This window comes from Monodon monoceros, unplaced genomic scaffold (genome assembly GCF_005190385.1).
Source record: "Monodon monoceros isolate NGI ecotype Baffin Bay Population unplaced genomic scaffold, NGI_Narwhal_1 Super_Scaffold_16, whole genome shotgun sequence".
NCBI classification, from domain to species: Eukaryota; Metazoa; Chordata; class Mammalia; order Artiodactyla; family Monodontidae; genus Monodon; species Monodon monoceros.
The window spans coordinates 58,526,257-58,541,522 of NW_021703772.1; the positions used below are offsets into that span (position 1 = coordinate 58,526,257).

At 35.8% G+C, this 15,266-nt stretch overlaps 1 protein-coding gene across 3 annotated transcripts in view; it reads left to right on the forward strand.

Annotated features, from left to right (window-relative positions):
* Positions 1-15,266, forward strand: part of OLA1 (Obg like ATPase 1) — a 169,113-nt gene that overhangs the window by 43,376 nt on the left and 110,471 nt on the right. Inside the window, exon 5 of one of the 3 annotated variants that reach the window (XM_029225759.1) lies at positions 6,228-6,368. The exons of the other annotated variants lie outside the window; for them this stretch is intronic. Within the exon in view, the coding sequence (XP_029081592.1) occupies positions 6,228-6,368 (141 nt within the window). The remainder of the gene's footprint in view (positions 1-6,227; positions 6,369-15,266) is intronic. 3 annotated transcript variants of the gene reach the window in all.

The window sequence follows — 15,266 nt, forward strand, 5'->3', positions numbered from 1 at the left end:
GATGCGTCTTCACTCAGTTTTGTATTGCAGTTACTCTATATCTGTTTAAATTTCATATGTCTAAATTGCTTAGTTAGAGCTTTAACAGTAAGATTCCAGAGGGCTACTATAGTTTTGTTGCCTGTGTTTGCTAAAAAGGGATGAAGGTAACATTGATGGAAGAAATAGGTTTTAAGTTGCCTTTCTAGTTGTAACCCTCAAGGCACTATGACTTTATTGAACTGCTAAATGAGAAGGTGAAAAGGCTTTCATTTAATTGCCATCCCCCCTTTTAGGTTAAGTTAGGTGTTTATATGTTTTGTAAATCACCTTTAATTACCATGAACATAAATTACTGTTTTTCAAGAGACCACCTCCCCCCTTCCTCATAAGCACGTCATTTAAGAGTTTAAAATGAGTCACGCATTTTTGCCTAAACACAAATTGCCAATATAAAGCTGTCTTTGATTGTATCCTAAAATAATGGGTTTTTTTTCTTTTGGGTCCTGTAATTTTCTTTTTCAGCAGTATTTATTAAATTAATCTAGTATTGGATTGCAGTAAACAATCTGACCAAAAAACATATGTTTCCTTTGTTTCTTCGGTACAAATTCAATGGGTTAAGTAATTATGCAGTGGTTCTCATCTACATATACAATGCATTCTAATAATCAACTTCTGTTTACTGTGGAAATAATGCAGCAGTAGGAAACAGTTCCTTCTAGTTTGCATTGTAATATTGTATACATTGTAATATTGTATGCAGTAATCTACTAGCTGTTTACAATTTAATTGCTTGAACATATCCTCATATTCATGGTGGTCTTATATCTACTTTAGGTGCTTGAGGCATTCTCATTTTTTTTCTAGATTGTCTTTTCTGACATGTTTTAGAGGTCTCCTTTCCTGTCCTCTTCTCAAAATAGCAACTATATGGATTCTTTTTAAAACTCTTCTCTCACTAACGAGTTGAAATCACTCAGGGATGGAAGGGCAACTTCTAAGGTCCTGGAGAGTCTCTTGATCTTTTAAACATTAAATTTTGAACCACATTTTTCTTAGTTGTCAGAACATTGTCATTATGTTAAGTTAAAAATGTAAGGTTGAGACTGATTTGGTTTTGAAAACCAGTGTATTCATTGTTATACTTGACTTGCATGAATGAAATCAGATGAGCACTTGTTTTTTATCACAGTGTGAGTCTTCAATTTCCTCATAACTTGTCCCTCTGCAGATTTGACATTGACACCCATAACCACTCATTGTGGGCCTGATACAGTTTTCCTGCATCAGTGACTTAAAATTTTGAGCTTACGGGTTGCCAGCCGAGGCAGTTGAGGGAAAGGCAGGGCTTCCTCTAAGGGCTGTAGGTTGTGTAGCAGCACTAGTCCTTTGGAACTGGAAGATTCCTCTTCTCTCCACTGGTGAGGTCAAGGTGTCTCCTCAGAACCCCCAGGCTGCCCGTGAACCTGGAATTATCTTGTCCAGGTCTGTGACGTCTCCTTCCTGGTGCATCTTCTTCTCCCACCCTAACCCTGTCTTTGCTGTCCTTGCTCCCAATGTAGGAGGGAGGAAGGAACGTTGCCTGGCTGGCCTGGATTTGACTGACTCAGTTCTTGCCATTGGGACCTAAAGAAGACCCCGTTGTTCCACCAGACGTTTAGATATTTTGCACATCACATAGATAAAGAGTTGGGTCAGGTGAAGGTGGTTTTGTTCCTCTTCCCCCTTCCCTGAGTTGAAAGGGACAACTGTGTCCACCTTCTCTTTAGGCCAGTTGTGAAGGTCTTCTCTTGTATGCCAGGGTGTCAGATGGATAGAACTGAAACAATGGTTATACATTAATTTATAGCTTTCTGAGAATAGTGTTCTCCCTCACCCGCAACTAAATTTATTGTTCACATTTTAATAAAGCTTTAGTGTGAAAATGTAGGGGGTTGAATGTACTCCACCCATTTTCCTAATTTGTTTTTTCCATTTTTGTATATTCAGACTGAATTCTGATTTGTGTATTATGAGTAAAATGTTTGGGAAAAAGCTAATTAAAATTATTTTGAATACAATTTTTAAAAACAATCGAAACATTGGTATATTAAGGGTTACAGTCAGACCAAGTGCTGATATTTTATTTTAAAGAACTGAGGAAAATAAAGCCACATTAAGGAACTTTACTGCAGGTTATGATTTTAAATATAGAACCCCCGTCTTATTATAATCACCATTTAGATATGATCTGCTATTTATAAACTCATGGTTGTATTAATAGGAAGGAATCAGTTGAGTAATAGGGAAAGGAATTTATTGAGTTAGGAGGAGGCGCTTTACAATGCTCTCATTTGATTCTCCCAAGAACCCTATGAGTTAGATCTTATTAGCCCATTTTAGAAATGAGGAAACTGAGTCTCAGGGAGTTTAAATAACTTTGGAAAATCACACAGCTACTGAGTGGCAGAGTGAAGATTTTTAGCAAAACCCATACTTTAATTGCTACCCTATGTTTACTTCCTAAAGCTATTTTATTGCTTAAAATTATATCATAAAATATTTTTCTTGTTTTAGAATAGCTTTAATATTAATAATTTTTAATGAGAGGATAATATTGTCAGTGATCTATGATTTATCATTTCCTAGATACTGAATATGTTTTCAGTTATTCTACTATGATAGATAACTCTCAGTGAGTGAATATTCATGTCTTTTTGCCTTTATTGTATTATTTGCTTAAGAAATATTTATTGGAGAGAAATTAATGAATCAAAGGATACACTTCTTTTACATTTCATTTCTTGCTAGCCATTGCCATGTTGATTTTCAATAGGGTTTCTTGAATTTGCTTTTTGTAGAGATTACCATACCCCATTTAACCAACTGTAAATACCCGTTGTACAACGTATATTGGGAACAACTTAAAGTGTACATAAATCAGTGAAATAAGATTACATGGTAACTATTTACTGTATGGAGAGTAAAGGGGAAAAGCTGAGTGACTTTGATAAGAAAACAGTTGGCGAAGCCCCAAGAGTGGGACTGTTCCTAGAGAACAGTTGTTGGAAGAGAATGGAGGAGCTTGAACGCACTGGAATTTACCAGGGAATTGGTTTGTACCTGGTTTGCTTTTCTTGGCAGGGTTTTTTGGTTAATCTCTGAGTTAAATTTGATGTAAATTAAGACCAGACTATAATTTGAATTTGAATTTGAATCCTTCTTTGTTATAATCCCTTTTTGTTCTTTTTGTCAGCCTTTCTTTGCTAACATTGTAATTCGTGGATGAGAATTTTAAAGTTTGCTTCATTTGACTTGAGAGGCATTAGGAGACTGGCATATTTTACTTGCAAACAGAAGATTTAGACTGAGTATTTACATAGAAGGATTATGTTATAAGCATCACTAAATGACTTGTTAGGTAATATTTTATTAGGAAATTAATGAAGGAAACAAAGTTAATGTTATTTCAGATGGTATACTTAACCCTGGTGTCTGTGAAAATATATGTACATATTTATATATTGTATTTTCCTATCATTTTTGATAACTGTTCCATACCAGCTAAGGCAGAGTGGTCGCTAATCTTTACTGGACTGATGATGATATCCCTTGACAGTGGTGGAAGGAACTGTTCTGCCCAGCATTTTCCTGTCATCTCCTTTCTTTCCCTTTACAAGACATGAAGAATTACAAGTACTATTACCAGAAGCTTTATTTATTGAGGATTAATATGTTATAGGCAGCATCTGAAGGCTTTATTATTACATCTGTTACCTCATTTAATTTTTCACAAGGTTTACTTGAAGTATGCACTACTATTCCCATTTTACATACTAGAGAAACAATTAGAGAGGTTAAATAACTCAGGTTAGTAAATGGCAGAACTGGCTTTGATCTAAAGCCCTTCCTTTTAACCATTATCTCATGTGTTGTGTACATTTTTAGTTAAATTGACTATAACATTCATGGTCCCATGTTTCAAGTCTTTAGTCTCCTTTGCCTTAGAACCTAGTTATTTCAAGGAAATCTTCACATTCTGTTTTTGAACAAAGTACTCATGGTAATTACTTTGAGGTTCACATGCACTTCTTAGGGATAGAGTTCAGAGGGAAAGAGAGATCACGTTTAGTCAGAGAAGTTGTGATTTTGCTTGGTTCGTAAAGATAGATGTTTTGTGTGGGTTTCTTTGAAGGTGATTTATGTATGGTAAGGGAAATACGGTTGGAAAGTGGATGCTTACTGTTTATTAGCATCAATGTATCAGTATTTTATCTGGACTTTAAAAAATGTATTTAAAGGTTACAGGATCTTATTTTTACTAAATAAGAATTCCATTGAAACACTTTTCTGACTTAAGCTTTTTCCCCCCTCTTGGGCATTTGGGTGGAATACAAAAAAATGGGATATATTGGCATTTTCCTAGGATAAAGTTGGCACAATAGTGAGATGGTTCATTGGCATCCTCTAAAGGTGATTGGTGATACTTTTTGGATCTCTTTTGATACCACACTAGTAGTCTTTGATAGTTTTATGCTATCTGGTATGATATGAAGGATGTTCCTGGCTTATCTCTTCTATTTCCTGCCCCAGGTCTGGAAACAGCACAGTGTCCAAAGAATGCTGGTTCCCTTTTCTAACTGCTGTAGTCTTTCTCACTCAGCTCTCTCTCTTTATATCCCGTAGAGAAATTCATTTTTTAAAAAAAGAATGCAATTTTTCCAGCCACTTGTCTCCATATGGAAAGGTGGAAAATTATCCTTAAAAGAGTGGGGATTAATAACCTCTAAAGCAGCAGTTCTCAAACTTTTTGGTCTGAAGACTCTTTTATATTCTTAAAATTATTAAATATACCGAAAACTTGTGTTTATGTAGGTTAAGATCAATCAGTATTTACCATATTAGAAATTAAAATTAAGACTAAAAAATTTCTTCTTAATGCATTTTAAAATAACAGTGATAAACCCATTATATGTTAACATATTTTTGAAAAATAATTATATTTTCTAAAGCAAAATATTTAATAAGAGTGGGATTATTTTATATTTTGCAAATCTCTTTAATATCTGGCATAATAGGGGATAGCTGGATTATATTTGCTTGTACACTTAATTTTTTGCAGTATGTTGATTTGGGTGAGATGAAGAAAATCTGGCCTTATACAGATATGTGGTTTGAAAAAGGAAGAGTACTTTAATAACCATTTCAGATAATTGTGAATATTATTCTTTGATACTACATCAAAGCTTGACAAATAGAAATTTCTTAAAAGTTAATTGAAATGTAGAATCTTCAACTATAGCAATGGACTCTTTTTCTCTCACATTAAAGTCCATTGGTCTATTTTGTACTTTGAATGACTCTCTTACCCATGCATGCCTTGAGTCATTTGGAGAATACCAGTTCTCAGTGAGTGATGCAGATCTTTTAAATTATGACACATTTTATTATACAACAGCACAAAATCACATATGTTAATATCGCCACAGATCTCATAAGAAAAGTCTTTAAATATTGGGAAGCTGTCCGGTGCTTTGTGACCGCCTGGAGGGGTGGGATAGGGAGGGTGGGAGGGAGGGAGACGCAAGAGGGAAGAGATATGGGAGCATATGTATATATATAACTGATTCATTTTGTTGTAAAGCAGAAACTAACACACCATTGTAAAGCAATTATACTCCAATAAAGATGTTAAAAAAAAATATTGGGAAGCTGTCAAGGTCATGGTGGCAGTTACAAGTTTTCCAAAATTTTAATTTTAATTTGAAAGCCTGAATTTTATCGTTTATAATAAAATGGCTGCCATATACTAAAGATTAAATAACCATGGTTTGAATGTCAGTTGTTCTTTTGAGTAGAAATGGTGCTCCATGGAAAAAGTGGCTACTTCAGCTGGCAATTCAAATGCTTTTCCGTGACAACTATTGTACTTTGGTATGTAGCAGAAGTGTTTTATGTGTACTTCTGTGTCCTTACCCAGCATATTAAAAAGATGTGTACCCAAAGCTGAGATTTAATAAAATTAATAATTTTTACTCTCATTAAGGACATTGTTAAGTGAAACTTGATTATTGTTTTTGTATGTGTGTGTGAAGTAAACAATGATTATTAGTACAGCTTGGCATCACTACCTTGATTCATGCTAACATCCTGGTAGTTCTTAGCATTGATTTTGTACCATGACTACAAATGTCAACACAGTGAGAAAAACCAATAGCATCTTATTATTATTGTGACATAATGCTTTAAACTTGCACACCCCTCAGGGGTCCATGGACCACACTTTGAGAACCACTGTTCTAAATTCTTTGAAAATGCCCAGAAGTCTTCGTTAGTCTTTATGAATCTACCTACATCTTTTGTTCATACAACCTGGATTTCTTCAAGTTCCACTGTTCCAGGTAAATGTAAGTAATTTATCACTCAACTTTATCATTTTCGTTTTGCGAGCGTCACATACAAAAGTTTACTGCAGATGTGCAGATGTTCAGCTACATGGTCATTTGAAAGGGCTTTGAATAATAGACATTGTGTATATCAGCCTACAAATGAATATTTGTATGTAAATATTTGTGTGTAAATAAATTGGATGTTACATATTTATCCTAGAATTAAACAGTTGTAATGTGAATTTTAGAGATAATTCAGTATTCCTTGGTTGTATTGATATTAATGTGACTATAAGGGATGTCGTAGATCACACTTGCCTGTTTATTTTTTCCTCATTTTTTTGTGACTTAAGTCTACCCTCTCCATCCCCAGTTGTTGCTCTTTAAACTAGAACAGTTAAAATCATTTAAGACGAATAAGGATCCTTTGTGTACAGGAATATTTGGGAGTAGGAGAAATCTTTTAATCATAATCCATTCCTAATCCAATCTTTTTCTGTGATTAGTTCATTGCAGTGGCAGAATTGGGGTAGTGAGTATGTCTTAAACTTGAAGTTTTATTTCATTCTACTTTGCCTTATTCTCTTTTAAGAAACAACATCAAAAACAACATAGCTTCTAGTGCTCCAGTAAAAGTTTAGATTTTTAGGTTGGGTGGTGGTGGTAGTGAGGAATGCTAGTCATTTTGGACACCGCCATCTGTTTCACTTTTCTCCATCAAAGAGAAAACACCTCTAACACTGATAGCTAATTAGGCCTAAAGAGCTTGGGTGTTTGTTTCTTGCTTTTATGGGGAGGTTTTGGTCCAGCACTGAATAATAGTACTCCGATATCAATTAATAAGAATAGATTTTTAAAAAATTTTGAAAATATTTTAACCTAAGTTACTAAACTATGAAATACACTCGTAATATATTAACACATTGGCAATATATTAATATACTGTCTCATATAAATACTTTTAGCCCAGTATTAATCTTAGTTTGTCTGGTTCAACGTCTTTTTTATGTTCGGAATACTGTATTTTCCTGTAGAAGAAACCTTTTGGCTATTCAAAGATTAAAACAGATATTCTGGCAAAACATTATAAAAATGTTGATTATGAACAATTTAAGAGCTTCACTTCAGTATTTTCTTTTTATAAGCCACCTGTTGTCTTATGTGCGTAGTGTATACATTTGAACAAAGTGCTCATCACTTGTCAGCCATCAGTGGCAGCATAGAAATTACTTGTGGTACTTGCTTTGCAAGAAGTTCTTTTGTATTTGTGACATCAGCTTTGTTTTATACAATTAAAGTATTACACGCTAGAATAATCTAAATTGCAACCACTAAACGGTGATTTAATTCTTCTTGCCTTGAACTGAATTTGTTTACTGATTATATGTAGCTATTGACTACTGTTTAACATGACAGATTCATAAAAATTTCCCCCCTATTTTGGTAGCAAATAAGGTGGTTATATTATTAAAGGTTTTTCTCAATTTAAAAATTTGCCTTCAATAAATATTACATAAAGGGATAACATGTTGAAAACCCCGCATGTGTGGATAATCCTTCTCATATGATTTGATTTTCAAATGAAGTTTAATACTTCTGATATGATATATTCATGATCACTTTAATAGTATTGTTCTAATTTTTAAATTCCCAGTTAAAAGTGTTTGCAGTCATTTTTATTCATTTTCTTCTGTTAAAAAAGAACAAAGTATAACTGTTTGATTAAGACTTAAGATTGATACTAGAATAAATATTTAGACTGTTAGATAACTTCTCTTATACTTATAGTAATATTAACTCTACACAGCAATCTGGATACTTAGATAACTTTACCAGTGGATTTTAAGTAATCCTAATATTTCCTTTTTGTTGTCTTGTTAATAGTCCTGGTTATAATTTTTTAAAATAAGTTAACAGCACTAATACATTGACATTATTTAAAATGACAAATATTTTATCCAGATCATTTTTTTAGTGAACAGATTTCAGAACTAATGGAATAAAATTACTCACTTAAAGCAAATTTATCTTGTATTTTGTATAAAGCTTAGGTAGGAATGCCACTATTCAGTTATATTATAAAGGTAAAGTATAGTATAAATACATTTTCCAAGGTAGCCAGTGGTATATTTCTGCAATATAATTGGCTTCCTACACCTTGACAATAGTTTGTGTACAGAAACTCTACATGAACTACTACAGAAAACTACTCACAAATAAGACTTTTTTGTTCTTTTCAGAAACAGTCTGAAACTAAATGGGAACTTTATGTTTGCAGGAACAAAATTTGGAATTTCTTTTTCACTGCATGGTTGCTCTGATGTAAATGATGTAATATAGTGGACATTAGTATATAAGTAAATGATCAAATGAGTCATAAGATGGAACATCTGCCTCAGAAGCCCTTTCAGACAGCATAAGCTATGCTGTTGAAGTCTCTAATCAGTGCATCTGTCCCTGAGACTTCAGTGGTGCAAGGATAGTTTTCTATTTTGGATTAGTTACTATATGAAGACAGTATATTAACCATTTTTTTTTGATGCATGCAACTGGAAAATTTGTGCCTGTGATATCTGAATAAAAAATTAACAGTGATTTTTTTAAAGCATAATAATAATTAAGGGATAGCAATGAACATATAAACTTTTACCTTTACCTGCCTTAAAGTGGTTATTTATGATAGGATTTTACATTGCAGACCCGTAGATGCTTACTGGAGGAAATTTTCTTGCAAATACTGATGTTACAACAGGAGAAAAATCCAGATGGAACCTGAAGCACAGCAGGATTCAGAAAGGATATTTAACTAAAACAGAAGCCTGTATTTTGGGTCCATTCTGAGCTGGAGAATTCCTATAGTTTTAAAATTGCCACCAGAGAGAGTTGGGGTGGTGGGGGGAGGAAGGGTGGGCAAAGGAGGGAGGGTATGTGCATGTTCATGTGTTTCATACAAAGTAAAAACTTCTAACCAAACGCACTATAGAATACCAGATGATGATAATGACATACAGAGAATTGTGGTATATGTATGTGTATTTTATTCTTATAATCAACAAGCCACAGAAGACAAATTCTTATGATCATATTTAATTTTACTAAAGGATATGATCTAAAGTAGAAGTCTGCCCTCTTCCCTTAGAAAATTTATACTTAGCCATTCAATTAATCCTTTTTAACAAGAGAGAAACAAGTGTAATTAGAGTAGGGTTTTTTTGTTTTTGTTTTTGTTTTTTTTGCGGTACGCGGGCCTCTCACTGTTGTGGCCTCTCCCGTTGCGGAGCACAGGCTCCGGACATGCAGGCTCAGCGGCCATGGCTCATGCGCCCAGCCGCTCCGCGGCATGTGGGACCTTCCCGGACCGGGGCACGAACCTGCGTCCCCTGCATCAGCAGGCGGACTCTCAACCACTGCGCCACCAGAGAAGCCCTAGAGTAGCGGGTTTGAATAAGAATTGGGCACATGTTATTTTGCATATTGGGATTTTTAAATCTTGGAAATAGAGAACAGTCATTACAAAATATTTTTATTCCAAAAGAAGGTTTAAAAAAGTTATCATTAGTTTCTGCCCTGGGATGTAGAGAGCTGGAAGGAGTGTTACTCCTACCTTACAATGAAAAACAACCTGGCTAACTTCAAAACCTAAGGATACACAGTACCTGCAGGGAAAGAGGAGACATGAACACTCACTCACCTGAGGTAGACACAGCTGGACAGCAGTAAGAACAGTTCAGTTAGAATTGTGGACAAATTAGGGAAGGTCAAGTAGAGGCTGACAGGAGCATATGAAATCTGTGAGGACATCAGAACTTGGAGAACCTTGTACCTTCACGTGTGCTCTTTCTCCACTAACCCTGGGGGGTGGGGTGGGTAAGAACCCCAAGAGATAGGAGTTAGGAAAGAGCCTTAGAAGTATTGTGATGCACACCCTAGGGAGGAGGATAGCAGTGACAGGATCCTTTTCCTCTCTCTCCACTACAAAACAAAAGCCTTAATCTATGGACAGTGGGAGTGGTGGAGAAGGAGGCAACCAGCACCTCTGCCTTAGGGCATTGATGGAATTCATTGCAGCTGGGGGAAGGGAAAGGGGGAACATCTACTTTCTCAGGAATATGCTGAACCCACAACTGTGGGGTTAGATCAAGGGGAAGGAGAACTGAAAAAACTACAACCTCAAGACCCAGAGACACAATACATGACTAAGGCTGAGGCTTACTCAGAAGAGAAGATGGATCCTCCCCCAACAATTTTCTACCACCGAACTAAGAAGTTTCTAATAATGAATAATAGCAGAATAGGTAAAGGAGAGGAAAAAAGAATAGACAAAGAGACATAGTGCAGGGGAAGGACCTAAACTCAGAATAGAATAGACATTACTCTGATAAGCCAAACTCCCATCTCTATAGGAATTTGAAGCCTGTAGTGCACTGAGGGTCACAATAGTGATAATGTCAAACCCAGCTCAACACCTAACTAAATAGACTCACCTTCCCCACCTGAAAGGCCTAGGAGAAGAAAAAACTTGCCCCTTTTCAGGCATAAAAACTTTTTACCTCAGTCTCTGCTGTCCTACACAAGATGTTCACCTTTCAACAAAAAAATTACTAGGCATACAAATAGGCAAGAAAAATCACACTCAGGGAAAGAGCAATCATTGGGACTAACCTCAGATGTAATACAGATTTTGGGATCTGACAGGGAATTTAAAATAACTATGATTAATATGTTAAAGGCTTTAACAGAAAAAGTGAACAGCATGCATGATAAAGATGGGTAATTTCAGCAGAGATGGGAAAAAAAGAATCAAGTGGAAATGCTGTAAATGGAAAACATAGTAACAGAGAGAAGAATATCTTCAATAGTTTCATTAGGAGATTCCACACAGTGGCAGAAAGGATCAGTGAACTTTAAGATAGGTCTATCGAAATTACCAAAACTGAAACACAAAGAAAAGAAAACTTGAAGACAAAAAAGAAAAAAGAATATTGAAGACCAGTGGGGAAACATCAAAAGGTCTAACTTACACATAATTGAAATACCAGAAGGTAAACAATGGGGTAAAACAAGTATTTTAAGAAATAACGACTGATAATTTTCCAAAATTAATGCACAAAAACACAGATCCAAGAAGCTCAGAGAATAACAACTTGGATACTTAACATACACACACACACACACACACACACACACACACACACACACACAATATTCAGAAAACAAAAGTCAAAGAACAGATCTCAAAGGCACCCAGAGACTAAAGAAACGTATACGAGAAACAAAGGTAGGATTTTGTCTGATGGTTGACTTTTCATCAGAAACTATGGGAGTCTAGAGACAGTGGAGTGACATTTATTTTTTTACTTTTTGGAGTGACATTTAAAAAGTGCTTAATGAAAAAAAAAACTGGCAGCCTAGAAATATATACTCAATGAAAATATCTTTCAAAAATGGTGATACCGGGGCTTCCTTGGTGGCGCAGTGGTTGAGAGTCCGCCTGCCGATGCAGGGGACACTGGTTCGTGCCCCGGTCCGGGAAGATCCCACATGCCGCGGAGCGGCTGGGCCTGTGAGCCATGGCTACTGAGCCTGTGTGTCCGGAGCCTGTGTTCCGCAATGGAAGAGGCCACAACAGTGAGAAGCCTGCGTACCGCAAAAAAAAAAAAAAAAATGGTGATACCCACTACTATATATAAAATCGATAACTCATAAGGACCTACTGTATAGCACAGGGAACTCTACTTAATACTCTGCAATGACCTTTATGGGAAAAGAATCTAAAAAAGAGTGGATATATGTTATGTATAATTGATTCACGTTGCTATACTGCAGAAACTAACACAACATTGTAAATCAACTATACTCCAATGAAATTTATTTTTTCTTCTTTGCGGTACGCGGGCCTCTCACTGTTGTGGCCTCTCCCGTTGCAGAGCACAGGCTCCGGACGTGCAGGCTCAGCAGCCATGGCTCACAGGCCCAGCCGCTCCGCGGCATGTGGGATCTTCCCGGACCGGGACACGAACCCGTGTCCCCTGCATTGGCAGGCGGACTCTCAGCCACTGTGCCACCAGGGAAGCCCCAATGAAAATTTCTTTTAAAATGAAGGAGAAATAGTTTTTCTTAGCCAAACAAAAACTAGGCATTCATTGACAGCAGACTTACTGTATAAGAAATGTTAAAGCAAGTTCTTCAAGCAGGAGGAATATGATCTACACAAACTTAGATCTACATAAAGACCACTGGACATGGAAAAAAAAGTTATTACTTATTTTTAATTTATTTGAGATAAAGGTCAGCAAGCTTTTTATATAAAGGGCTAGACAATATTTTAGGTTTTAAGAGCCATACACTCTATTGCATCTACTCAGCTCTGCCATTGTAGTGTGAAATATATAAGTGAATGAATGTGGCTGTGTTCTAGTAAAACAATTTCTAAAAACAGGCAGAGGGCTAGAGCTGGCCCATGGGCTATCGTTGGCTCATCCCTGCTCTAACAGGTAACTGACTATCTAAGACAAAAGTAGTATTATATGTTTATAGCATTTATAAAAGATCTGACAACAATAGCATAAAAGATGGAAGAAAGGAATTGGAAATATAATATTTCTGTAAGTCCTTGTACTACACATGAAATGGTATAATATTTGAAGGTGCCCTCAGATTAATTAAAAATGTATATTGGACAACCACTAAAAATTTTGAAATAAGGGCATAAATAATAAATCTATGGAAGCAATGCAATGGACTTGTAAACAATCCTCAGCATAAGAGAAGTTAGAGAAAGAGGAATAAAGAAACAAAGAATAGATGGAACAAATAGAAAATACTAGGTTGGTAGATTTTAATCTAGTCATATCAGTAATCACATTAAACGTGGATAGTCTAAACCAGGGAATGGCAAAGTACTTCCAACCACAGTTTCATTTCTTTGTACATGTGTGCCATGATAAAGGAAGTTCTTGGACCTATTGGGCATCTAGAATTTAGATACTCATTTACCTGCATAAGGAAGAATTCAGATACTGTCCTGTGATACCCACCTGTTTAATGGTAATTTACTTCAAGGAGTAATTTTCATTTTAGGGAATAAAAATTGACTTGGGTATGACTAGAGATAAAAGGGTACATTGTATTCCAGACTTTAGAAACACCAATCTGAAATAAAGGAAAAAAAGCATTACAGTAAATACACATTAAAGCTGTTCTGTCTTATCAGTTACCTAAATGACATTGGATTAGGAGTTAGTTTTTAATGTAGGAAGTTTTCAAAATTCATTTGTGAACTATAATCTGTTATTAGGTACACATCCATTTCTAGGGCTAGCTATACTTTTCCCTTTGGAATATCGCTGACTATATATACTACAGTAAGAATGCTTACACATTACTTGTTGATAAATATTAATGTGTTGTAGGTTAAAATCTGTGCTTAATATTTTGTTGGTAACTTTCAGGTAAATAACTTGAAGCAATACTGCTTGCCTTTGAAAATAATCCAATGTTTGGAAAGATATTTGTGGTTTTAAATTCCAGCTTTGTTACTTACTAACTAGTTTTGTACAAGCAGTAACAGTTAGGCTGTTTGAGTAAAGTGGAGATTATTATCATACCTCGTTTACATAGTGAGGTTTAAATGAGATATAATGTATGTAAAACACTAAATACTGAGAAATATTAAATTTAAATCTCAAATTAATTGTTTTGAATATGTAATTATATATGTGGCTCAAAAGTAAAATGATATCTAAAGATAAACACTGAAAAGTGTTCTTCACCTTGTCTCTATCTACTATGCCCCCTCCAACTCTAGTATTTAATTAATTAATTAATTTATGGCTGCGTTGTGTCTTTGTTGCTGCATGGGGGCTTTCTTTAGTTGCATCGAGTGGGGGCTACTCTTTGTTGCAGTGCGCAGGCTTCTCATTGCAGTGGCTTCTCTTGTTCCCGAGCACGGTCTCTAGGCACACGGGCTTCTGTAGTTATGGCACAATGGCTCAGTAGCTGTGGCACACGGCCTCTGGTGCGCAGGCTCAGTAGTTGTGGCACACGGGCTTAGTTGCTCTGCGGCATGTGGGATCTTCCCAGACCAGGACTCGAACCTGTGTCCCCTGCATTGGCAGGCAGATTCTTAACCACTGCGCCACCAGGGAAGTCCCTAGTATTTATTTTTACTAGTTTCTTGCTTATTCTTCGATAGTTTCTTTATACAGTTACAAGCAAATACAGTTAAATATTTTTTCTTTCCCTTTCCTAAACAAAATGCCTGCCATATAAACTGTGATGCACTTTGCTTTTGATATTTAAAATGTCCTGGAGAGCTCTCCATATCAGTGCACAGAGATTGTTTTCATTTTTCTTCACAGATACATTGTATTTCATTGTGTGGCTGGGTCATCATTTATTCAGGAGGTTCAGTATTGCTGGATACTTGGCTTATTTCCAGTTTTTTACTGTGATTATGTTATAATGCCACAATGAGTAATCTAGTACTTATGTTATTTCATAAATGTGTAAGTTTATGAGAGAGATTCCCAGAAATGGAATTGTTGAGTTAAAGGGAAAATGCATTGGTAATTATGGCAGATACTGCCAGATTTCCTTCATAGGGGTTGTGCAGTTTTTGTCCTGCTTCCAGCAATGTATGAGAATACTTGTTTCTCTATAACCTTGCTAGCAGAATGTGTGTTAAACTTACAGATTTTTTGCAGGTCGTTAGGAGAGAATTGGTATGTGGGTGTAGTTTTAATTTGCTGTTCTCATTATAAGTGAAGTTGAACATCTCTTCAAATGTTTAATAGCTGTTCGTGTTTTTCTTCAGATTGCCTGTTTATGTTGCTTGCCCATTTTCCTATTGGGTTGTCCGTCCTTCCTTCCTTCCTTCCTTCCTTCCTTCCTTCCTTCCTTCCTTCCTTCCTTCCT